The sequence below is a fragment of the Rattus norvegicus genome, chromosome 10 (assembly GCF_021556685.1).
Source record: "Rattus norvegicus strain SHRSP/BbbUtx chromosome 10, alternate assembly SHRSP_T2T, whole genome shotgun sequence".
NCBI lineage: Eukaryota > Metazoa > Chordata > Mammalia > Rodentia > Muridae > Rattus > Rattus norvegicus.
The window spans coordinates 12,690,891-12,717,393 of record NC_141543.1 but is presented as its reverse complement, the minus strand read 5'-3'; the positions used below and the strand labels follow the sequence as shown (position 1 = coordinate 12,717,393).

The following is a 26,503-nucleotide window of genomic DNA, read 5'->3' as shown; positions in this document are numbered from 1 at the left end:
TGTAATGCTTGGTGAATAGTTGTTACAGTCAGTCTAAAAACATTTGGAACTTGATGTAAGAGATTTTACCACCAAAGCTCAATCTCTTAATCACTTATATTTGATTTATATGTAGCATCTTGTGCCTTTACATTCTCTCTGAAGGAACTTTTACATCATTAGCTTTCCTTTTTACATCATTAGCTTTCCTTCAAGCCAGCCCTAAAGACCAAAAAAAATTATAGCAGGACACTTAGACTAGCATTGATTTGGATGAAAAGTTGGTATTTTCTTTACGTTAAGGATAGATGTTAGACTAACTAACCAAAGATATTGGAGATAGATTAAACTTCAATATTAGTAACATGGACTTCTTGAACTTGTAATAACATTTTTGTTGGATATTGTAGTGGAAAAATTAAAACCCTTGTACTTACTCAGTAATCTGTTGGTAGCTATTAAACAGTTCAGCTATCCCAGTTTAATTCTGGAGAATTTCTTAAAAGAAAAAGGCTTGTGATTCTCGAAATCTTGTGATTTCACTCTACAGAAACAAATGAAGCCAAGTGATGCATTTTTCTTCTAGTCTTTTTTTTTTAATGTATAAATATTTCACAGTTGAGATCATACTGCATATATGGTACTGTATCTTGTTTTTCTCACTTAACATCATGAACCTTTCTTTCCTGTGGCATTAAAACTGTCTTTGAAAAATGGATGTTTTGATAAATGGAAAGCATTTGAGGCTGTTAGTATAACTGAAAATGTTTTCTTGGTGTGACACATGTACCTTTGTAATTGGATTGATTTAGTGTGCTTCAATAAAAATTCAGTATTACAATTTACAGATTGGGGTGGGGAGTGGTATCTACTTTAAATGACCAGAACCTTCCTGGTGGGATTTTTTTTTTTTTAATATTTATTTTCTTTAACCTGTATGAGTACACTGTAGCTGTTTTCAGACACACCAGAAGAGGGCGTGAGATCTCATTACAGATGGTTGTGATCCACCATGTGGTTTCTGGGAATTGAACTCAGGACCTCTGGAAGAGCAGTCAGTGCTCTTAACTGCTGAGCCATCTCTCCAGACTGGGATTATTTTTTCTTTAAGGATTAAACTCTAAAACACCACATGACATTGACACTGCAAGTACTTGGACGTCACTAAGCACACTGCACAGGGAGCACTCACACTTGTACAGTTCATTTCCAGGAAAGAACAGTCAGCTCTTAGCCTTCTTAGGGCTAACACCCTATACCCTCCTCCCCAAGAGGGACCTAAAGTGTGCTGAAAGCCAGGAGAGATAAATGGCAGCCTCAGGTCTCTGGCTGTGAGGTTTCCTGGGTGAGATTTTGTTTTCTGTGTGACTTAACTGCTGGGAAACTGAGTTCTATGTAATTGCTTATACAACAGCAATGCTCACACTGTATACAGTAAGCATGGGATGATGAGCATAGTTCTGACAGTAGCGATGCGCTGCTTTTAGGGTTCCTATAACCTGGACTGTAAACTTGTTTTTTACTCCTGGGAGTTTCAATGAATGATTAAATATCCTGGGCTTAAAAACAACAAACAAGGAAACAAACAACACTATGTGCAATGGATGCAGAGACATTAAAACATGAGTTTATCTTATGTTATGCAACTGAGATTTTTTTTTTCTGTCTAATGTGACCTGTGTTTGTCATGATATTTCCACACTCCTTTTGAAGACATGTTTTTGGTTAAGGACGTACAACGTTTTAGTTTTAGTTTTTTAGTTGTGAAGCATGTTCAGATTTTCTGTACTTGTGTAGCTGATTGTTCATGTGGCTTAGCAAGGTTTTCTAAAGCAGCTTCAGTAGCTGTCACTGATTTTTTTCAAAATAAAATTTGGGCTGTTCTTTATTTTTTGTGGTTATCTTAATTTTTTTTTTTTTTTTTTTTGTTTTTAACAACTTGTGAAAATTCTTCTGGGACGATTAGTGAATTCAACTTTGAGAAAATTCTCATAGCTGAGGCTAGATGATTGTTCTATACAGTTAAAACCCAGTACTCTGCAGAGAAAGATGCATCTCAGGTGTTAGGGGGATTTTCATTTGTTCAAGTTGCTGCATAAAGTATTTTGTTTTTCATAAAGAAGTTGAATTAATAAACACTGGATGGAAGTGACTTAGTCCACTGCCTTTGACTCTTTGGTACTGGTCATTACCACCGTGAACATTGATGAAGGGCATGGGTTGGGTTCAGTGCAAGCTCCCTGTGGGTAGTTTTATTTGCAAAAGGGATTCTGAATTATAAAAGCAGCCCCGTTTACTGCCCAGCTCTTAGATTTTACAGTATAAGTACTTTAGAAACTGCATCCTGGAGCAAGTACAAAAACTGGTCAGTATGTCTCCTGACTAATTTGGGAGGCTCAGACTGTAGGACCCTGTTTAAACACACACACACACACACACACACACGAGAGAGAGAGAGAGAGAGAGAGAGAGAGAGAGAGAGAGAGAGAGAGAGAGAGAGAGAGAGAGAGAGAGAGGGAGAGGGAGAGAGGGAGGGAGGGAGAGACACAGACAGGACACAGTGGTCCTCGGATGCTTTCCGTTTGAGTTTTCAGGAGGAAGGTGCAGGTGGAGTTTGAGCCAGTATGGACTACTTACAAAAAGGCTGTGGAGCAGGATGTTGTGGGCTATAGGGATAAGAAATGCAAGGCTTTCACAGCAAGAAGGCTATGGTGTATGGGGGAAAACCCAACAATTGGGAAGAGTTGAATTTAAAATGATGGAATTGATAAGTAACTAGCTAGTAGCAGCAGTCTTGCTTTATCTCCTTGAAATGAAGCCCTGTGTTTCAGTGAGCTTTGAAATGTGGGCAGGACTCTAAAGCACTGTTCTTTAATAGAATTCTGTGTGTGTGATGTGTTAATAAGTTAGTTCTTCAGGTACATGTGGAAGCTTGCCCATCGGAAGAGATAGGTGATTGATTGTGCTACATAAGCCTGGGAGTTGGTTTCCTCGAATTGTGTGTTTAAGTCTATGTGTTAGGAACAAAGAAGTGGTTTGTTTTTTTTTTTTTTAAGCTAAAGTCTGGGCTGCTCAGGAAGTGGTCAGAATTAGGAGTGGGCCTTTGAGTGCAAGATGGGCACTATAAGCCAAGGGGTGAACACCTGTCTGTCAAAAGAGACACAGGCTGCTGAGGAAGCAGCTGGTAAGCTGGAGGACAGGAAGGACTGGGAAGTTCTGAGTGGAAGGGAAAGCACCACCACGAGGCCAAAACCTCAGGAGCTTCGTGACCCTTACGGGTTCTGGCTGAGCAAACTCTTGAGTAAAGAACAAGTGACTTTGAACCACTGATCACTGATACTGGTGATAAAACAGTTAAGTGTTAGGGTAGGAGACCCAGGGCAGGGTGAGGACTAAGGGGTGGGTAGACTGCCCCTGAACCCTAAAATTAAAAAAAATGTAGGCTTGCTCACGAATGTGTGTCTGTGTCAGTTTTCCTCTTTCAGCCTAACAGTTTGAGAAGGCAGTGTAACACTACTGTGTAGACTCTCTTGCCCTCCTGTGCTTGAGACTCTGCTGTTGATTGCTACCTGATGACCTTGTGTGGGGTATTTAACTCTTTAGTCCTGGCTTGCAGAATGCAGTCATAGAGCTGTACATCATAGGGTGACTTTGGGGACTAACAATGCTTGATCCTGGATGCAAGCCAGCATTGGTGTGCCCCATTCCCAACAAAGAAGAAACAGATGTTGGCCTTTAAAAGGTGGGCAGGTAAAGAGGGAGGAGCACTTTGCTTTTTTTTCCCCAGATCACCATTGTGAAAAGGGTGTGTTTTAATGGGGGAACAGCGAGGGAGCCTGTTGTGTGGCTGCTGAAAAGAGCAGGAAGTTGCTGCGCATGGACATTGTTGTCCCCAGGAAGTGTTTGTACAGTAAGAACAGCTTTGGGATTTAGTAGATTTAATTTGGTAGGTGCAGAGTTTTTCCCCTTTCTACTTAATATTCAAGCCATTTTCTTTTTTTCTTTTTTTTTTTTTTTTCGGAGCTGGGGACTGAACCCAGGGCCTTGGGCCTGCTAGGCAAGCGCTCTACCACTGAGCTAAATCCCCAACCCCTCAAGCCATTTTCTTAGAGTTCAAAATGAAAAGGAGTTTTTGGCACTTCCAGATCAAACTGAAGTTTGTTTTAAAGGATCAGGTGGAATTCTTACTCTTGGAATTATCAATGCTATTAAGTCACTCTCTCTAGTCAGGCAATGGCAAAAATCTGGGTCAGGGAGAAATTCATGAGGTGGCAAATGACACTGACCTAGGATTTAACTTTAATGTTACAGTTCTTGTGCCCTGACTAGGCACATGCCTTCCACAGACTTAGCCTGAATATTCAGGGTAGATTGCATGCAGCATTCCCTAACTGCTACCATTCTAAGCAGTGAGGGTTCAGCAGTCAGTGCTGGGATACATCCTGCATTTAAGAGCAGACCACGAAACAGGGTTCTTTACCTACCCCTTCCTCTCTTTGAAGAACTGGAAATGGTATTGCATGGGCTCTTGTGCTAGCTATCTTAAGCTATCTTAAGGGCGTCTGCCAAATACACCCCAGACCCCAGATGGTGATAGAGCCCCTGTTTGTCCAGGCACACCCACCAGTGGTTTCATATAATTTTTCAGTGATTTTTTTTTCAGGCTTAATAATGGAGTGCTTGGGGTGATAACACTATGCAGTCACCTTATCTTATTTGTCAGACATAGAAATGCTTTTTTGCTTTCCCTGCATTATCACACATAGGCACATATCAGAGAGATTGTAAGAATGGTGACATTGGATCAAACAAAATGCTCTGCTTTAAACAAGGACCTCCTGTCCTGGTCTGTAAATTGTATATAGCACTTGCCTAATGGAAAGATGGGAGACTATTTTGGTGTTCCTGGTACAGTACTTGGTACATTTAACTTCTATAATCACTGGTTGCCTTTTTTATGTATAATGGTTTTATTGCCAAAAAAGTGTAGGTCAAAACTATATGGTTGGTCTTTAAAGAAGAAATGTTAACTCACTGCTGACCCTTACAAAGAAAACCGGCAGGCACCCTTGTGCACTGTGGCACCATGGAAAGTAGAGTGGGCTGCTTTCGAAAGGGTCAAATAATCGAGCAATTCTAAAACCTGTTTTCTTCTTCCTAGGTCTTAGTGGTGCAATGGCTAGTATAAGCGTGCGTTCGAGTACCCCAGGCTCTCCTACACATGTAAGCAGTGGACCGAATGCTAGTCGAAGGAGAAATGGACTCCATGATGTCGATTTGAACACTTTCATAACAGAAGAAATGGCACTCCACTTGGACAATGGTGGAACTAGAAAGCGTACCTCAGCCCAGTGTGGCGATGTCATTACAGACTCACCAACCCATAAACGCAACAGAATGCTCTAAACTGCAGACACTTTCACACCCACCATGCTGCTTGAAAGCCACTCGATCCTCAACATATACTATTACTGCAAAGGAAACATGAGGCCATCTTCCCTTGTTCACTGTTTAAGAAAAGTGAATTCTCTAGTGGTTGCCATAAAAGGAAGTTCTAGGTATTTACAGTAGATGCCTCCTGTAACTATGGCTTTCTCAAACTATAATCCTAGCAGAGGACATGAAATATTGTAGTCATTAGCAAGATCATCATAGGCAAACATATATCCGTTCCAAGGCGAAAAGTGACCTTAACTGTATTTATTCTCAAAGGGAAAGGAAATATCAGATGTTTATTTGGTTATAGAATGCTTTCTTATTTTTATTTTTTGGTCCATTTCCTGCTGTGTTGAGTATTTTTACTTAAACAGTATTGCCAGGTTCCTACAATTGTCTAAAACCTTGATCTGGCTTGCAAGCCAGGTCTGCAGGCTTCCATTTTTGCAGCCACACTGAACCCACACACCCGGTTTCCATAGTGATAGCGTGCAATTTCTGATTATCAGATTATGCCCAGTTTTCAGTTTTCAATCAGTTGTAACTGGTGACTGTGAGATGTAAAGAGGTGCTATGGTGGTCATGCAGACAGTACACAATACTGAGTCAGTACACAGGACTCTTATGGAATCACTCTGTGTGGTAGTGCTCTGAAAATAGCAATAGTAAACTGTCCCCACAATACCCCTGTAGGCTTCAACTCAGTTTTAAGACAAGTACTACTTCCTATGCCGGGTACTTTACTTATGGTTAAACACAGACTGCATTCAAAGTGACCTGGAAAACAGGTCATGATCTTTGAGAGTGGGCTTCCTTTTTGGTTTGGTAGTAGTGAGAGGAAATGGACGGTGGGAGTAGATATTTATTCTTTAGGTTTTTTTTTTTTTAAGCATTTTTATGGATGCCCTACTGTGTGTAGTTGTCATAGTAGGTGGAAGATGATAAATGTTTTATCTGCTACTAATGTGAAAGTAACTTAAATAGCAAAACCCAACTTTTCCTGTCCCTCCATTTCTCTCAGAAATGCAGTTTGGAATTTCATTCTGGAAAAGATGAGATCGCATGGAGGTTCTCTAGATGTTAGGTAGACCCAAGTAAAAGCTCTTAGAGTCTTCTTTGGGTAAATTTAAGACCTCTTGTAGCTACAAACATTTTAGAGCATGTTTCATCTGCATTTTTACTACCTTGAACTGAATGGTAGTCTTTTTTAGAAGACTGATGTCAGCCTGCCAGGTACTGTAATTCATCCTATCCTATTATATTATATATCAAGTAGGACAGTGAAAATGTTTCCTTGCAAACTTGTAGTCCAGTTTCAGTTTCTTCTATTTTTATCCTTAGTAACCATTGCAAATCAGTGTAAGGGTTTTTCTGGTAATTACAGCACTTTGTTAAAAGTTTGCAATTTTGTCAGCCATTAATAATAACCTTTCTGTGAAGAAACCTTACTAAGTTAACCATTACTGACTGAGTGGGATGTGAATGGAATGTTAGAAATGTTGTGTGAATTGAAGTTCTGTACTCATAGATATAGCCCTTATTTAAAACAGTGAACTCCGTGTTCAGACTAGGAAGGAAAGTAAGGTATTTCTCAGTTTTTGCAAAAGTGGAGCTTTGTTTTATTTGAAAAGCAGGAAGAATTATAGCAATCTGTCATTTTACCTTAAATGGACGACCCTGTGCATCACAAGGACTTCCAGGCTTCCCTTAGGATACACCAATACATGGAGTTCAATTTTGCTTTTCTGTGGTTGTGAATATAAATTCTGGAATTGGGTTTGACGGTGTGATTGCTCTGACAAGAAGCCAGAACTCCCATTCCTGAGGGACTTGAGACCGAGGAACATGCTTCATCTCCCTTCCTGCCTTGTTCTGTTTCCTCTGTCCAAGTTGAATAATGATATTCTTGGTTGTTTGGTTTAAGTTGGTGCTCTGAAGCTGAATCTCAGTGCCCTTTACTCTCAGTTGTCAAATTTTGATAAAACGTGCCATTTTCTTTGGTAAGAGAAAGCAGGTCTAATGTCTGCCAGAACACAATTTATATGCCGAATTATTGGCTCCATTAAACTTTTTAAAAACTTTAGCATTGGTTACTTTTTTCCATTGCATTCAACATGTAGTGTCCTTCTCTGTCCCTTTCCTCTCTGGCCAGAATAGAGTAACTGAGACCCATCAGTACAAAGTGAGGTGTTCTCTAATCTTAGCATGAGTTGGTCTGCTCTAGTTCAGAATCTTTTGGAAGTTTTCATTAGTTACGATGCAGAACATCAAAGACCTCACATACTAGTGTAGTATTAGACACTGACTTTTTTGTTTTTGTTTTTTTTTTTTTTTTTTTTTTCTTTTCTTTTTTTTGGACAAGTCTTTTTGTGTAGCTCATGCTGACTTACAACATTTGATCTTCCTGTTTCAGTTGCCTGAGTGCTACGGTTTACTGGCATGGTGCTTGCTTGGCCTTTTCAGCCAATCAGGAACAGAACGGGCTACTCTTGAAGCTAAGCACTTGAGCATGGGGAACAGAGTCTGATTCTTAACACAGTTCATTAGTCTTGTCATTAACTGACAGGAGTAGGCCAGGCCAAGTTCTCCACTGCAGTGTCCTGAATGTAGCTGAGAGGCTCAAGAACTTTATTACAATGCTCAATATCTTAGACAGCAAAATTAGAATATCCTCACTGTAGTTTACCTCATCGAAGTAATGGCATACACTTAAACCATAACCCAAATAAATCATCGAGAATATCAAAAAGACAACAGGGGCCTGTCTGTAGTTTGTTTTGGTCATCATGTCCCAGTAATTTTGATGTAGTCACATACAGTTTAGGGAGAAGGGATGGGCTAAAAGTGACCAAAGGGATAAGGTATCAAGGTTTTGAAACACCCTCTAGTTGGAGATTTGCACAGCCTGGTTAGTGTTAGGAAAGTGCTCTAAGTTCTGAGTATGAATACTGTCCACATAGAGGTATTTATTAGTGATATATTTGTGTTAGACAGGGTCTCATGTAGCCCAGGCTGGCCTCAAACTCACCTTGTAGCTGGGGATGACCTCGAAGTCTGATCTTGTGGACCTCATCTCTTGAGTTCTGGGGTAACAGGGCTGTGCCACTGTGATGGACACTATTTGGATTAGTAGGGTTTGGGAACCTTCAGAATGGATGCTGCTTGGAATCCTGTTTAAAATTAAATGTTCGCCTGCTTAGGTAAAGGAGACCTTGTCGCACTTGCAGTGCTTGTGACCTCTCTTACTGTTCTGAAAGCTGTTAAAACCTGTGGTTTAGGGGCTTTACCTGGAACAGGGAGCTTCTGTGCAGAGTAGTGAGGTGTGTGTCTGAAACTCTCGTGGGAACATGATTTGAGAAGGGAGTAAGTTTGAGGCTGTCCTGCTGTGTGGCAGGTGTGCGTGCTAGAACAAGGGCAGGGCTGTACAGTCTGATGGGATGGATCTGCCTGCTCGTGTGGAATTGGGAGGCAGCAGCTTGTGCTAAGTGGTGGTTGAGGCTCCAGCACAGTGGTGTAGTTTATGGATGCTCTTCTGGTTTCCGGTAGCTTGCTTCTGTTGTTTGAGTATTTTTTATGCAGGTCCCAACTTTTCATAGTACAGTAGCAACTATTCTGGCTTAACCTTTATAAGAATTTTCTACACATGAAATTAACCATTCAGGCAAGGAACAGGCTCACATCAGCACTGGGGAGACTGAGGCAGGAGGAGGAGGATCACCATGAATTTGAAGCCAACCTAGTTGATGGTAGAGAGTTTCAGTCTGGCCTCAGTTACAAAGTGAGTTCATAAAGCAACCACAGAAAGAGACCTCCAGACTATGCACCCCCACTGCAGGTCCATCCTTGCATTGAGGCCACCTGTCTGTTGCCCCGTATCTCAGCCAGCGTCATGGACGCGGACTTGATTGCAGCACACCTTGAGTCTGACCCTCCTGTGAAAGAAGCTGACTTATGGCATGATTTGTGGGTTCCATGCCTGGCTGGCTTCTAGCTTTTTACCTTTTCTGGCCCAGTTTCATCATCTCTGAATGGTTAAAAAAAAAAATAAATGTGAGTTTCTCGAGTTCCTTAAAAGTTGGAAACATTTATGTTCATGTTTATCCTCCCATTTGCTGAGAATTCTGGAATGGGGTTGACTGATAGCTTCTATATTTTTCAGTGTGTTATATTGATTGCAGTGGGCCATTGAAAAATAAATTTTTTTGTGAGGAAAATTTAAATTCCAGGCAGCCTTTTGAGTTGTCCCTTTCTTCACCCTCTCCCGAGTTAAAATGATAAACAATTTTCTATATATTTGTAAATGTTTTTAATTTTGGAACAGTCTTGCATTATAAGCTGGTCTTGAACCCTAAGTGATGCTCATGCCTCAGCCTGCTGAGCGATGGTGTTACAGGTTGGAGGGAGCATTCCTAGCTTATTCATGAGCCATTTCTGTCTGTAGCCATTGAAACAGTCCCATTGGCTTATTGTTGATTTCATCTTGTCCCAGGGGCAGCTGGAATGGGGAGGAGGCCAGCAGCACATAGGGTGCTGTGTGTTGTGGATGCTGGATGTTGTAGGATGCAGTGTGTTGGTCTTCAGAGCACGGACTTGCCCATGTGTTGAGTATTTTCAGTGCTGGATGCCATTATAGGAAGGTGTCAAGGGTGAGCCTGTGCAGGCTGCTCACTTTAATACTCATCCTCAGGTGGAAGGACCTGTCTATCCGAGTTGTAGGGGACTTCTGAGTGCTGTCTGCCCCAAACTGTGGGGCATGTGGGCAGGTAGCTGCTGTTGTGGAACTCCTGTGCTCCAGGTGAGGTGGCCATGGGAAGTCCTGTTCTTATATTGTCTGCTGCTGCTTGGGAGAGTTCCGGCATAGGTATCAAGGCACTCTGGACTCTGCAGGCCTAGAGTGGTGGTTTGCACCTTGCCACAGGAAGGTCTTAAAGGTATGAGGCTGTCTCAGCTCCTGGGGACCTAGTAGCTTCTGTATTGACTTGCGTACTTAGATCGCACATATCCCTAAATACACCCAGGATTGGGCCGTTGTAGTTAGCGTTGAGGAAATTAGACCATTGCTCTCTGTTCTTGGTGTGCATGTGCCAGGGCTGAAATCCTGTGGAGAGGGGGATCCTTTTTCAAAGTCCTGGATTGTAGAGGTGGATGGATTGATTGCTCTTCACTGTGAGGGGCCTCAGGACGTGGATTTCAAGGTGCAGCAATATTGTGTAACTGCAAGTGTTTTAAGGTTGCATAGAACTGTGGGTTGCAGAGTACTTTAAGTCTTGCCTCTTGCACATCGTGGTTTTTCATTCACATTGTGGACCAATGGTCTCCAGTATAAAGACAGTCAAGAATACAAACACGTGTTCATAGAGTCTGCTGATGAACCTCACACTCAGCATTCACCCTTTTGGATGATGGATTCTCTAGTTTCTTGGGTACCATGCTGTTTGATGCCATAGCAACATCACCCTAGTTGTGAGAACCTGGGCCCTGCACTAGTGACACCAGGCTGGGTATGGATGTTTCCTAGATGAGAAATTTGGATTGAAATGTGGTTTTAAAAAGCTAGGCAGTGGTGGCGCACGCCTTGATACCAGCACTCAGGAGGCAAAACCAGGTAGATCTCTGAGTTTGAGGCTGGCCTGGTCTACAGAGCTAGTTTTAGGACAGCCAGGGCTACACAGAGAAACCCTGTCTTCAAACAAAGCCCACAGTTTTCACAATCTGTTTTTCTTTTTCTTGGGTCTTTAGATTGCTAAGAACTACAGAACAAGTGTGGTTAGAAGCATGGATTGGGGTTGGTGGGTGTGGATGAAAATCCTGTTTTGCTCTAGCTACCTACCCTGCAGCCCTTCCTGGACCCTGTTACATGGTGAAGATGTCTGTACACACTTGGACACCATCTGATGTGGGAATCCTTGTCTCAGTTTCCCTGGGCTCTGGGGGCTCTCCTGTACTCTCTTCAGTTTCTAACCTCCAACTCTAAAACCCTCTTCTCTCCAGTGGCATGGTTTCAGCTTTGTGTATTATTAGAACCGGCCTTTCTCGAGCTGTAACCTGGAAAAACCAGACCCTGTTTCCTAAAGATACTGAAAGCCTCAGTAAGGGGAGCACCACCACTCAGGAGCTGCTGGTATTTCTGCAGAAGGAATGTTGCGTTGGCCCCTTGCCTGGTTGGTTGTGTAGGTGACCATAAATTGGCACTAGGCTCCTCAGGCCCTGGGCTTTAAGGAAGCCATTGTGACCATTGCATTCCTCTGGGGCAGGCTTAATCACTGGGCTGGGCAGGAGGAAGTTGGCACTGACAGTGTCAGAGGCTGTGGTGAGTTGAGACTCAACTGATGTGACCTGGCAGTGCAGTGTCACCTCGTGGTTTAAAACGAATTCCTGGACTCACTGCCTGTGATTGCATCTAGAGACCAAAGGTTTGGGGCAGAACAGGATCTCTCTCCCTGATCCCCCAACTGAAGCCTCAGAATTGGCTGCCCTGGGCCTAGGTCTCTGCTGACCATCCTGCCCCTGGAGCCCTTCCTTCAGGCTGCTCTGCCCTCACCACAGGCAAGCAGCAGGTTCCTCCAGAGTGACAGTGGAATTTTCCTGGCAGGCAGAGACTTGGGAAGGAGAGTTAGACCCAGGGACCCTGGGGCAGGGGCTCCTTGTGTGCACAGCCAGGGGCTCTCGTGGGTGCTCTGTCTACTGAGCATTTCCCCCTGGTAAGGTGAACTAAATAAAAGGAAGTTCTGAGTCCTGTCATTTGTCTTCATGTTTTTTAAATGACACTACTTGGGTGCAGGTGAGTTCCGGCCTGCAGTTCATCTAGGGCAGGTATTCCTGGAGCTACAGCAGCTATGAGGGAAACTGCACTATAGCCAAGCCTGACGGACGCAGCAGAGAAGACTTGGTTCTGAAGTGTGCCAGCCACTGCATTAAACTCAGCAGGCGTCCTGGGACACAAGCAGTTACTGCTCATCTTCCCTGAATCCTGTTAGGGGCTGGATGCTCCACCCTTAAACCACTCACAAACACCTGCCCTTGCAAACCAGTACCACGCCAGGTTTTCCCTTACCCGCTGTGTCTAAAGCCCTCCTATGTAATCTTTTTAAGCCTTTTCCTTGAAGCTTCCACCTTGTATTGGGTTTCTAGCACCTTTGGAATGCCAGGGAAACTAATGTCTCTGGGTACTTAATGAACATGCTTGCACAAGGTACTGAGGGGATCAGTATCTGGAAGGAGAGGCTCCTTAACGAAGATGCAGATTATTTCTAGCACGCCAAACCCAGCTGGCACTTCAGAGGCATGGAAGAAACGGCTGGAGTTCTCACTGAGCTAATGGCGATGTCTTTCTGAGCCACTGGAACCTTCCCTTACCCCAGTTACATGTTCTAGTGCGAAGTTCTAATTCCTGACTTTTGCAATTTTCTTAGTGATTTACTGTTTTAATATGTCTGCATAAACCTGGTTGGCTTTGTCTCCTGTCGTAAATACCTTCTTATATTACTGATGAGAACTATGAGGCATTGAAGGGTTACGGGAATGGCTGAATCATCAGAACCAGAGTATCTAATTTCTGTGTTGTTGAGAAAGCACTTGTAGAGTTCCTGTTTAGCTTATGTTTGGGTTCAAATCAAGGAAATACTGGGGTGTGTGGGGTGCATCAGTGCCTTACCTGTAAGTGCCCAGGGCCAGAGCGCAAATATTTACATAACTCTGGAAAGCTTGGGTGTGGCGCACCTGGATGATTCCAAGGCCTTCCGAAGCTACGATCATCCAGGGAGGCCTGCGGATACTGGACTGTTTCTTATCTTGGAGCCAGGCCTCCACAAAAGCTCAATTTGCAATAGGGGCCATCCAAGGTCGGCCTGAGTCCCTCTACAGCCAGGAACCCTACATTCTTCTAAGGTGACTCACTTCCTGTTTGGGTGGAAGCTTGTGGAGACAAAACAGCGCTGAGCTGCTTCCAGGGAAACAGGAGGGCCCCTCCCCCCAGGGCCTTAAAGCAATAGGCCCTCCAGACATGCTGTCTCAGAGCTAATAAAGTCTGGAGCGAGGCATGATTTGAATCCAATGAAAATGCTGCCTTAACCCAGGGTCCAGGTACCAAGACCTAGTTCTCTGAACTACACTGTTTCCAACTTCCAAGCACCCAAGGGACTCTCCAGGATCATCAGTAGAAGGATCAGCACTGGTTTCACCCTGGCCTTCCTTGCATTGTCTCAAACTGGGTCACAGCACTCTGACCCGATGGAAGCCTACATCGTCTTAAAGTTTAGAGTACTGAGCCAAGGGGGTGGGTATGTGAGGTGTGAGAAGGTAAGTGGTGCAAATAGGTGACTCCTTGAGAGTAGTAGGTTTCACAGTGGGCACCTTTTTAAGGACAGTCAGGTAAATCTTGTTTGGAGACAAGATTGGGGAAAACTGGATTTGCCCTGTACCTACCTCTGCGATTTGACCAGGCTAAAGCACACCCACATGCATGTGTACACACACACTGCGTTTTGAGACTCCTACACTGTGGTCAGGCTGGCCTGAGACTACCGGTTTGTGCCTCCATTCCATGCTCATGTGTTCAGAGCACCTTGACCCCACAAAACCCACTGGGAGGTTTGGATTTGGGGCCATTTTGGCTTGGGAAACCTGAAGAGGGTTGGTGCTGGCACCTCCAGGAAGCTGCTAGGTTTTTAACCTCCTCCCCTTCTTCCTTCCTGTCCTGGATTTGAGCTGGTGGTTCACTCAGGTTCCAGTGTGCTATTATGTCAGGTTCAGGTCCTCCTTCAGTCCTCTAGCTTCTCATTCATTTCCCGATGAGGGAGGTGGTGGTGCCCTTGGGCCATTCTCCAGGACTCTATCCAAAGTCCCTCCAAAGGGTCCAGCTGTGGTTACAAACCTGTTAACCACTGGCCAGAAACAACTCATGGTCACAAGCAAAGCTCGAACCAACTTTTCTGCATTCTGGAAGGTGGGGCTGAAACAAACAGGAAGCAGGCCAGTCCTCAGGAACGGCTGTCAGCAGCCCTGGGGTACAGGGGGTCCCAGTTATCACATCATCCTAATAAACGTTACTGAACCCTCCTGGGTGCTTTGAACACACGTGCTATCTGGTAACCTTGGAGGCAAGAATGTGCACTTAGCTCACAGAGGGTGAGTGACTCGCTTCACCATGGTCTTCCTCAAACTTGAACCCTTTCTGTGCTTCTTCCGAGCTTGAGATCCTATGGGAGAGTAATCGGAGTTATTTGATAGCCTTGATACTGTGTGTCGTGCACTCTTAAGTGAATGCTCAAAGCAGATGCTGAGAGTTGACTTTCTGGATTAAGCTTGGTGTGTGCCCATATGTGTGTATTCCCTACATCAGCTATGATGTAGAGATAGGGACATGGCTTAGTGGGTAAGCTTTTGCTAGGCAGATGAGAACCTGACCTCCCATACTCCATGGACAAGTGTATACGCTTCTGTCATCCTTGTGTTACCACAGGGAAAAGGGAGGTGTCTTAGTCACCATTCTTTTGCTGTGAGGAGACACCACGACCAAGGAGACAAACCAAAGCTTTTAATTGGGGACATTGTTAGCCCATGACCATGGCAGGAAGTATGGTAGCAGGCAGGCATGGGGATGAGAGCTAACATCCCAATCTGCTGGCAGACAGGCAGAGGGAGAGGAAGGGATGGAGAGAGGGAGGGAGAAGTGGGAAGGGTGAAGAGAGAGAGACATAGATACACTCTGGGCCTGTTAGGAGCTGTATATGTACTTTTGAAACCTTAAAGCCACCCCTCAGTGACACACTTCCTCCAACAAGGCCATATTTTATAAACCTTCCAAAACAGTTCCATTAACTGGGGACCAAACACTCAAACTTATGTACCTATGGGAGCTGTTGTAGTTTGAAAACAATTGGGCTCCATAAGCCCACTGGGAGTGGCATTCTTAGGAAGTGTGGCCTTGTGGGAGTGGGTGTAGCTTTGTTGGAGGAAACAGTGTTTGTGTCACTGTGAGGGTGGGCTTTTAGGTCTCATGCTCAATCTATGCCCGGTGTGGCACATAGCTTCCTCTGCAGTCTGGGGATCAAGATGTGTAGAACTCTAGGCTTTTCCAGCAGCATGTCATCTGTCTATGCTGCCGTGCTTCCTGTCATGTTGATAATGGACTAAACCTCTGAACTGTAAGTCAGTCTTTTCAGTGCAATAAAACCCAAACTGAGACAGCCATTCTCATTCAATCCACTATAGGAGGAATACTGTGTAGGCACAAATTTTTTGCAACCTACTTTTAGTAAGGGTTCCAACTCTCCTCTAGCCCACCACCCAGCAGAGGCAGTGGAAGAGGAAGGTTATTAGGATATGGGGGAGTGGACCTGTTCAGCCATAGTTCTTTGGGGGCGAGCTCAGTCTTTGGCAGCAGTTCAGTCCTGTAGCAAACACCAAATACAGCCCAGCAGCTGCAGACCAGTCCTCTCTTCAGCCAAACACCAGGCATGAACCTGCAGCTGTAGTTCAATCCTGAAGAAGCCACCATGCTCGCCAAACATCCTGAAGTGAGGTAACAGAAGCGGCAAGCTACCCCAGGAGCCTCATGAGCAGTTCTTGGACAAGTTTCTCTCAATGGCTGCATTACTACAAGTTAATCTCAACAACACCATGTAAGGCGGGCCAGCGCATGCGTATCATTAGCGTAGAATAGCGAGACTGAGCAAACCAAGGGGAAGCCATGCTCATCCATCACTGCTGTGGGGTCACATTTATACTCTCTCATCACAGGTCCTTCCACGTGTCTGCTGTACCCAAACTTCCTTTCCCTGTGTCTGTCTCAGGACATGCTTTAGCAAGACATCCTTTCACCCGTGTGCCCCAGCAAAACAACATTTGACATAAGTAACTTTCCAAAGAAACCAGAAGTTTCCGTGTCAATACTGAGAGTCCCTGGAAGCTTGGGGTAGTCTGGATGTATGCAACAGAAAAAAAAAAAAAGCCCCTATTTCAAACAAGTTAGAAGGTGAGGGCTGACATCAAAGCTGCTCTCGGACCCTCCACCCCCAACTCATGAATGGGTTCATTCATACACATAAAGATAAAAACTTCTCACGTAGAATATTAGACAACATTATGTAGATCAGAGGTATGAAACGTGTGACTCAATACCGAGATTCAGTCTCTGGAGATAAACTGCAGGACTTGAGTCCTGGTTCCGGCATTTAATGAGTTGTGTGACTTTGAACAAACCTAGCTATCTTCCTGCCTCAGCTGCCTTGTCTGTAGGATGTAATTATGGTTTCTATTTTGAGTTATATTTAGGCTTACATGAATTTAACGACTTCACGGCTCATAATAGTACGCACGGGGCTGGGGATGTCTCTCAGTTGGTAGCATAGAACCTGCCACAGTGTCAAATACGCGTAATCCCCGTCTAGGAAGTAGAGGATTTCAGGGTCGGTGTCTGCATCCGTGAACTCGAGGCCAGTGGACTCCATGAGGCCTTGTCTAAAATAAAATGACAATGATAAAAATGTGTATTATTGTCTTATATGTGTAAGTGTGCTTATGTCTGGGTACCATGTGTGTGCCTGGCGCTTGGAGAGGAGAGGAAGGGGCATCCTATCGCCTGGAACTGGAGTTACAGACAGTTGTGAGCTGCCATGTGGGTGCTGGGAACCGAACTTGGATCTCTGAAAGAGCATCAGTCTTGCTGAGCCGTTTCTCCAGCCTCAGTATGTACGTATTTACAAACACAGGAAATAGACAGTATTTTTTTTTTAAAAAAGGTTTATTTATTATGTACACTGTAGCTGTCTTCAGACACACCAGAAGAGGGCATCGGATCTCATTGCAGATGATTCTGAGTCACCATGTGGCTGCTCAGGACCTCTGGAAGAGCAGTCAGTGTTCTTAACCAGTGAGCCATCTCTCCAGCCCAATATTTTCCTAAAACATGGCATGAATGTAAAGTTTTGTTCATAATATGAGCTCAGGGGAATGGAGTTGTGACAAGGGCCAGTTTTGGTCTAGTGAACAAACCATGTGCCTCAGAACCCATGTGAAAAGCGCACTCTCTGCCCGTGTGCGCACACACATGTACACACAATGAAAGAATGAGAAATCTACTGTCCTGGTCCACAGACACCGGTTCTTGTCCATCAGTGAAATAGGAATGCTGTACAGTGAAAGCCAGGGTGCGAATGGGCTTTAGAACTAGAAATACGGGGCTGGGGATTATAGCTCAGTGGTAGAGCGCTTACCTAGGAAGCACAAGGCCCTGGGTTCGGTCCCCAGCTCCGAAAAAAAAAAAAAAAAAAAAGAACCAAAAGAAAGAACTAGAAATACAAACTTCTGTTTCCGCTTTGTCTTGTTGGTAACTAGAAATTGAAGAGCAGAGCCCTCGGAAAGTACAGGCGGGAAGGTTGCTGTGATTTGACGCCAGACAAGCTTCCCTACCTTGTGAGACTGTTTTCAGTCAGCCATCCAACAAGAGATGACTGGTGGTATGAATGAGTTCATGCCAACATGGGGGAGGTTCTTACTTCCCTAGTGATATCCTGTCAACAAACCCAAGGAAAACAAGTGGACCTAGCCTTTGATCCCGTCATCTAATTTCTGCCCCTACATTCCAGAGAAACCGTGGCGGAAGCTGGTTCTTCTGCATTGGTATCAGGTGAGTATCACTTGGGATAGGGATGGAAAGAGCACAAACGCTTTCAACAAAAGGCTAATTAAACCAGTTCGTTTATGCTATGGAAAAAACCACCGGGAGTTGGAGAGATGGCTCAGTGGCTAAGAGCTCTGGCTGCTCTTCCAGAGGTCCTGAGTTCAATCCCCAGCAACCACATGGTGACTCGAAAGCATCTGTAATGGGATCTGATGCCCTCTACTGGTGTGTCTGAAGTCAGCAACAGCGTATGCATATACATTAAATAAGTAAATAAACCTTAAAAAAGAAAATCCCATGAGGAGTGGAAGTGTTCAAAGCAGGGTAAAAACAATGCAGGCTTTCTGCAGGGCTGTGACAATGAGCAGGGTTTCAATAAATGCCCCATAGTTATTGAGATTTCAAACCCTCTTCCTTCCTCTCTTCGTGGGGCTCCTTAGTGGATGTTGGCTGGTTCCTGAGAGTGCCTTTGGATCTCTGAAGCCCCAAGTTCTGGCAGCTCTTCTTTTGCACCTCCCCCTCTTTTCTGGTTCCCTGTTTATCACAGGTTGTTCCTGTACCTGGCTGGGCACTGCCATCTAGAGGCTACTGGGCCACAGGGCAGCTGATCCTTGTTCTATACCAGATCACTGGTCTCCAGCCCCGGGGATCCCTGGTAGTACAGGCATGGCCTCTTGGAGGGTCCCCTGTTTTTGTGAAGCCTATGAATAAGTCAGCACTAGAGAGACCCTTTGAGGTACAGTGTCCGTGAAAATTTTAAGGGACCAAGAAAGCCTGTGAGAACAGTGTTTCACAATCCGTGGTTCTTTGAAGCAACTGTAGGTGGGACATTATCCTAGAGAACCCCTGGGGCCATCCTCACTTCCCTAATCAGACTTTGTGGGTGGTAGTATGCTTCCTGTGTGAGTTCTGAGGCACCCAAATTTTGTTAATCACAGATCTTGGCCTGTGGGACAACACTATCTGGTGGTGGTGGGTCAGCCCCCTCCCCCCAAATCTAATAAACCACATGACAAGGCTTCCCGGGAAACAGACAGACACACCCCAGGAGCTAACTTGAGTCTTTCTGGTGCATTGTGTATTTCCTGAGGCTGGTCTGCACTCTGAAAGAATTCCAGGTCGCGAGAATGAGTGTCAAGTGCTAATTAACCTCCTATTATGGTCTAGTCGCTGTGCCCCTGGACACACTGAATACAGGATGGAGGGGATGGGGTGTGGCTGCTACGTCTGTGGAGTTTATGGGCTAGTGAAGGCAGACAGCTGGTGGAACAAGTCTTGTAGGCGGCCTGGGTCTGGAGCGGGTACAGGTGACATGGAACGGAAATGAAGTTTGGAGCCTCTTCTTGAGAAGTGGAGGCAGGAAGTCAGGAATTCCAGGCAATCCTTGGATAGGTGTGGAATTTGAGGCTAGCCTGGGCTCCTTGAGACTAGTGGCAAAGTTAGTTAAATCAAAGGTTAACTAAGTTAACTTCACTTTGATGGTTAACCCTGACTGTCGACTTGATGGGCTTCGAAGTCACCATATAAACAGGTTTCTGGGCATGCATGTGAAGGATTTTCTAGATTAATTGAGGTGTGACGAACAGCCCTAAATGTGGGTGGTGCTATTCCATCAGTTCTAGTCTCAGTTCAAATAAAAAGAAGAAAGTCAACTGAGCACCAGCAGCGACTCTCTGCTTCCTGACTGTGGACATCATGTGGCCAGCTGAGTCACCTCCTGCCGCCTCTAGGACCCCTCAGACTGTAAGCCAAAATAAGCTCTCTCTCCCCTTCTTGTGTAGTTAGTCAGGTGTTTTATCAGAACAGTGAATGTAGGTTGATGTCCTTATGCAGGTGAAGGCAGACAAGATAAAACGAACCCTGTCATTGGACAAGAAGAAAGGGAGGTGGGAACAGAGGCTTTAGAAGAAGAGGGAGGAGCAAAAAGGGAGAAGCAACACGGAGGCGGACGTAAACGATCCTCGCCATGCATCTCTACATAGATACAGGTTGTTATATTTCTTTTTTTTTTTTTAAAGATTTATTTATTATATATAAGTACACTGTAGTTGTCTTCAGATGCACCAGAAGAGGGCATCAGATCTCATTACAGATGGTTGTGAGCCACCATGTGGTTGCTGGGATTTGAACTCAGGACCTTTGGAAGAGCAATCAGCACTCCTAGCCTTTGAGCCATCTCTCCAGCCCCCCCCCCCTTTTTCATATTCCACTCCCCATACCCCACACACTACTCTGCTTGAGAGGGACTGGCTGGTACTGGTGAATACAGGCAGTGCTGGGTCTGCCTGGGCAGGGGACTTTGGGTGACAGTGCATGCAGGGCAGGTAGCCTGCAAACCCGAATGCTTCTCTGACCTCCAGGATCAAGCACGATCTCCCTTTGCCTCTCCTCCTCTGTCCACATGGTACACTCTTTTTTTTTTTTTTTCTTTTCTTTTTTTCAGAGCTGGGGACCGAACCCAGGGCCTTGTGCTTGCTAGGCAAGTGCTCTACCACTGAGCTAAATCTCCAACCCCCACATGGTACACTCTTGCCCTGGTATACTGGGCAGAGTGTGGATGAGAGATTTACCCCAGGGCCTGGTGCAGCAGATATGGCTGTGATTGTGATGGGGCACTTCCATAGTCTCTATTATAGAGAAACTCTTATATTCCACATTCCGAAAAGGGATCTGTTCACAAAGGTTATCAACAACTTAGTGAGCTTGCTCTCCATAGCTGGTTAGTTCTGAGTCAACCCTCTCCCAGCCCAGATGCCCCTGGGCACCAGCAGGGAATACCTAGACACAGTGTCTCCAGAAATGCCTGAGCCTAAACAGAAAGAAGGAAGAATCTACAGGGTGACAATGAAGACAACACAGAGGTCGTGAGGGTAGGCTCAGAAATGTGGCTGACCCCTAACCACAGAGCTCTGCCATGATTGTTTTTGTCTCTTCTTTCTGCCCCTGTCACCTGCCAGCTGGAGATGAGATAGAAGACCGATCGATCCGTTAGGATGTTAACCTACTGTCTTCTCAGGTTGCTGGCTCTTTGGATGACGTTTGAAGATCACCCACGCTCACTGGCTTCTGTAATGATGGTAGGTACTTGCTGAGCTATTCCAGTTACCTCTGGGCTTCCTTGTCTGAGCTCTGGGTGTCTGCAGAGGGCAGCAGTGCTGCAGCCATGGAGAGCCCCTGAAGGAGGGAGACTCACACAAGCTCTGAACAGGAGCAGAGCAGCCTCCACTTCACTCCCCAAGAGATGTGCGGGGCTTGGCGAGGGTGGGGTGGGATGGGGAGGCGCCGGTCTGTTATCCTGCAGACTGTTTCCTGTCACAGTGATGGGAAGGATTTAATTATTTCTACTTGAGAAAAGTAGCAGATTCTTGAGTCTAAGAGTAAAATTCTAAATGTTATGTTTCAGGATGCTTTGTCTCTGAGGGGTGTAGAGGCTCATAACACAACCTACAGATGCACAGAGTGTAAAGCAAGTGTCACAATGTTTCTTTCCTTTCTCTTCCAGCTGGATTTTGGGGCTCCTTACTTGTGTATGTCTGTGTGGGGTGAGGTAGATACTTGTGCGTGCGTGTGGAGAGGGCTGGGGTTGCTTTAGCAGTCTTCCTCAGTTGCTCTTCATAGTTTTTGTTGAGGCGGGGTCCTTCAGTTGAACCTCTGCTTGCCAACAGGGCTGCTCTGGCTAGTCAGCCAGCTCCAGAGACCTCTGTCTTTCTGAGTGCTGAATTATAGGTGGGCCACCATGTCTGTCCTGTTGACATGGGTTCTAGGGATCCAAATTCTTACCCTCATACTTACCTGGCACATACTGTCCCCAGAGCCAGGTCTTTACTCCTCCTGCTCTCTCTCTCCCTCTGTCTCTCTTTCTCCCTGGTAGGATCTCTTGCAGCCCAGGTATAGAGCTAAGGGTGACTTTGAACCTCTAACCCTCCAGCCTCCATCTCCTGATAGCTGGCTTTCTAAGCATGCACTACCACTACCACCACCATCACACCTGGTTCACATAGTTGAACTTAACCTAAGAGATACACTACTTTGGGCGCTGGAGAGATGGCTCAGCGGTTAAGAGCACTGGCTGTTTTTCCAGAGGTCCTGAGTTCAATTCCCAGCAACCACATGGTGGCTCACAACCATCTGTAATGGGATCTGATGCCCTTTTCTGGCCTACATGTATACATTCAGATAGAGCACTCATACATTAAATAAATCCATCTTTTTTTAAAAGATGGATTTATTTATTATATATAAGTACACTATAACTGTCTTCCCACACACTAGAAGAGGGCATTGGATCCCATTACAGATGGTTGTGAGCCACCATGTGGTTGCTGGGATTTGAACTCAGGACCTCTGGAAGTGCAGTCAGTGCTCTTAATCACTGAGCCATCTCTCCAGCCCAAATAAATACATCTTTAAGAAAAAAAAAAAAAAACCCACTACCTCATGGCCATGATGAGAGAGTTAAAAGAGATACTGTGTGTAACTTGCTTTGTGTGGTAACAGCACTTTGGAAACACTCTGTAAATGGCTTTTACTTAGTATCTCCTCTAACATCTAATTAGATTAGCTGTCCCTCCTCTCTAATGAGAACTCTAGAGATGAATCCTTCGGGAGAGAAAAAAATGATCAGGATGAGGTTGCTAGCATGTTGTTTTTTTTTTTTTTTTCCTGTCTGAAAGAATTATAAAAACAAAATTGTCTGATGGTAAAGAGCTAATTCAACTAGAAATGGAGTCATTTGAGCTGCTCTCCTCTCAGAGTTTTAGCTGACAAAACACAGCCTTCCAAATATGTGTGGCATTTTAATTGGAATTCTTTTAAATAGCCGTGTTTACAAACACATAGCTCAATTGTTCCACATCGGCAGCCAGCCTTTCAAAACAGTGCAGCCACATTCTTCTCCAACTTTTTGCCTTCAGAAGCATGACTGAACATTATTTTTTTGTTTTTGAATTGAGGCCCCACTGTTTACCTGGGTTTTGTAACCTACGGATGGTCCCTTTATCAGTGATTACTGATACTGTGGTATACACACACACACACACACACACACACACACACACACACACACATTTTGTCTGTCTGTCTATCTATCTATCTATCTATCTATCTATCTATCTATCTATCTATCTATCTATCTATCTACCGATTGTGTGTGTTCAAGTGTGATGGCATGAGTGAGGCAGCCAGAGAACAACTCCAGGAATCAGTTCCCTCCTACCATGTGGAGCCTGGGTTTGAACTCTCGTTGTCAAACTGGGCAGCAATCACCCTTGCTCTGTTGAGCCATCTTGTACACCCCCAGCATGATGCTTTCTAAGATCCTGTGTTGATCTTGGGTTCCCAGTTTCCGTCAGATATCATTACACTCATAGAGATTCTCAAAAGTGGTAGGCAGGGTTTTTTGGTTGTTGTTGTTGTTATAAAATAAAGCAGAATTTTACATGTTAATTTGTAAAGAGAAAATATATTCGTTAAACCTCCTGTATGGGTAACTTAAGGTGTAAAGTGGGATGCAGTTTATTACCTTAAATTCATGTATCTATTGTGGTGCTGGGTGTAGAACCCATGGCCTAATGGATACAAAGCACTTGCTCTAATGTGTGCGAAGCACTTGCTCTACCACTGAGCCATGCCTGGGCTGCATTTTACAGGTCCATTGAGTCAGGAGTGATAGTGTAAGACTCAGAGTGAGCCTTAGCTACCAGGAGACGCTCAAATGAGACTTGAGAACAGAAGTTCGATGCAAAAGCAAGAGGTTTATTGTTCCAGCGTGCTGGGGTCATCCTGCACACAGAGGAGAGGCAGCCCCTTCTCTCTCTTTTGAAGAACCCTAGGGGCTTTCATCAGCCTTACATCCACCACCTCAGGACAAGGCTAGGCCAAGTTCTATTCTCCACCAATAGTTCCGAGGAGCAGGAACATTCTTGAAAGGACACAGAATGTACTGACTGATAGTCACCTGACCCTCTGGTCCCAGATAGAGTTCAAATGTGTGTCATATGCTTGTTAGCCAATAAGTTTAAATGGTAACCTTGCTGATGTAACCTGTCCCCCTAAAATGTATAAAAACTGCTTGTTATAGCCATTCGGGGTCACCTTCTAGTCACTCACCACGAGGGACTGATTGAGGGTCAACCCCAACGCACCAGAAAAATAAATCTCTTGCACTTGCATCAAACTCCGTTCTTGTGTCTCACTTGTGTGTGGGGGTCTCCCCCTAGTTAAGACTCACTTTGAGTATTACACTTTCATAAGCTTTTTATACAAAATTTGAGGGCAGATAATAGCAACAGCAACTGGGCATGTAATGATTGGTGGTCCTGGTGACCTTTACATTGATTGACCGGGCAGAGAGGAGTGACTCAGGGACCTTTTCTATCTCCAGGTGGCTGGATGTGATGGTTTGCATGTGCTCGGCCAGAGAGTGGCACTGTTAGAAGGTGTGGCCTTGTTGGAGAAAGTATGTCACTGTGAGACCCTCCTCCTAGCTGCCTGAGGATGCTCAGTCTGTTCCTGGCTTCCTTCGGAGGAGGATGTAGAACTCAGTTTCTCCTACACCATGACTGCCTGGATACTGCGATGCTGTCATGCTCCTGCCTTGATGATAATGGACTGAACCTCTGAACCTGTAAGCCAGCCCCAATTAAATGTTGTGTGTTATAAAACTTGCGTTGGTCACAGTGTCTGTTCACAGCAATAAAACCCTAACTAAGAGACAGGATGATTGGCTGGGCATCGAGGGGCACTCAGGGACCTTCCCTAAGGCCCAGTGGGAGGTCCTAAAGGTGGGAAGTTCCAAGTCAGGATTCTCTGTCAATAGCAAGTGCCTGTGATCCCAGCATGTGGGAGGTAGAGGCTGGAGGATCAGGAGTTCAGGGTTACCCCCTGGTTGGTTATATAGGAAGTTCAAGGCCAGCTTGAGCTACCTCAAACTTTACTTCAAAAATAGAGTGAAATAAAACCAAAGGAATGATATGATTTGAGAAGTCCTTTGAGTTATGTGATACTAAATTGGAAGGGTTCTGAGCCTCAGATGCCTCAGTTTTCTCTCCTTGAGATGGGGTGGGTGATACCATTAACCACAGTGTCTAAGGCATGTTTATTCACCCCGTCCACTTTTTCTTCTTCCTCCCTCATTTTAATTTTGTCTGGCTTGTCTCACTTAACACAGTGACCTCCAGTTCCATCCATTTTCCTGTAGATGCCATGTTGCGGTAAAAATATAAAGAACAGTGGAACCAGTTCTCTCGCGTACCCTGTCGGTCTCACTCTCACTAGTTCTGGCTACAACAGGCCATTAGAACTAGTGCTAATTCATCTCAGATTAGTATCTTTCCCAGCAGCTCTCTGCTACCCTTGAACTCTCTGGTTCTAGCCACCTGGTAAAATCAAGACTCAACAAACTATAACCCAACAATCAGATTTATATGTTAAATTCTCAATTCACAATACACCCACACAATGAACTTATAACCAATTGATAAGGATATAAACCGCCCACCTAGATAAGATATAGTTTGCCCATCTAGACAACACAAAATCCTGTATACATCCATCCCTTAAGAATAGTCATAACAACCTGTAATAAATGCAGAGAGGAATCTCTCAGCTGCCTCCCTTCGCTCCAACCTCCTCTGCCTCTCTAAAACTTTTCTCGCCCCCATCCTTCCTTCTCGTCCAATGACAGGCCTCGTTCTATCCTGTACCTGCCTTCACCTGCATAATGATATCAACCTACACTTCACCCTTTCTGTTTAATTAAAAAAATCCTCTTCTCTCAAATATAAGCTGAGCACAACTATTATCATTTTGTAATTTAAAAATATAAAATATGCCTAATACCCAGTCCAATATTTTATCAGTTAAACAGAACATTTAGTTATCTATTCCAGCTTAAGAAAGGCTTAAAATCCATGTTATATCCTGGCTAGCTTGTATACTCTCTGATAACTATCCAATTTAATATGTATTCTCAGAGTTAAACGGCCTGGGTAGCTATGAGACTATAATCAATCAGCCTTCTTAATGACATCAACCTACAATGCCATGATTTTATTCTTCTAAAAATATTATTTATTGTAATATTTATGGGTGTTTTGCCTGCATATATGTCTGTGTACCATGTGTGTGACTGGTGCCAATGAGGCCAGAAGAGGGCATCGGATCTCCTGGAACTGGAATTACAGGTAGTTGTTACCATCTGGGTGCTGGGAATGGGACTCAGGTCCTCTGGAAGGGCAGCCGGTGCTCTTAACTGCTGACCCATATCTTTGGCCCTGATTTACTTTTTTACAGATGCATGAACACGATAGATGTGTCTATTGTTACCAGGGCCTCAGCATTGTAATAGTATCCTCATGCCCTTGGTAATAGTATCCTCATGCCCTTGTTTATCAGGAGTCTTGCCCTCCCCACTCTCAGCTGACTCTACTTACAGGCCTCAAACTAACAGAGCTCCCCTCCTCAACC

At 44.7% G+C, this 26,503-nt stretch overlaps 1 protein-coding gene and 2 long non-coding RNA genes across 3 annotated transcripts in view; 2 read left to right on the top strand and 1 right to left on the bottom strand.

Moving 5' to 3' along the window:
- The window catches only part of Hapstr1 (HUWE1 associated protein modifying stress responses), a 32,948-nt gene extending 20,792 nt beyond the window's left edge, over positions 1 to 12,156 (top strand). Inside the window, 1 exon segment of the mRNA NM_001106972.2 lies at positions 5,141 to 12,156. Coding sequence (NP_001100442.1) covers positions 5,141 to 5,385 — 245 coding nt within the window. The 3' untranslated portion in view covers positions 5,386 to 12,156.
- Positions 1 to 26,503, bottom strand: part of LOC148002756 (uncharacterized) — a 341,099-nt gene that overhangs the window by 35,329 nt on the left and 279,267 nt on the right. The window lies entirely within an intron of this gene.
- LOC148002760 (uncharacterized) lies at positions 17,752 to 24,984 on the top strand. The gene is made up of 5 exons (XR_015631426.1): positions 17,752 to 18,043; positions 19,654 to 19,780; positions 19,871 to 20,025; positions 20,995 to 21,114; positions 24,420 to 24,984. It is a non-coding gene; the product is annotated as an uncharacterized LOC148002760 (long non-coding RNA).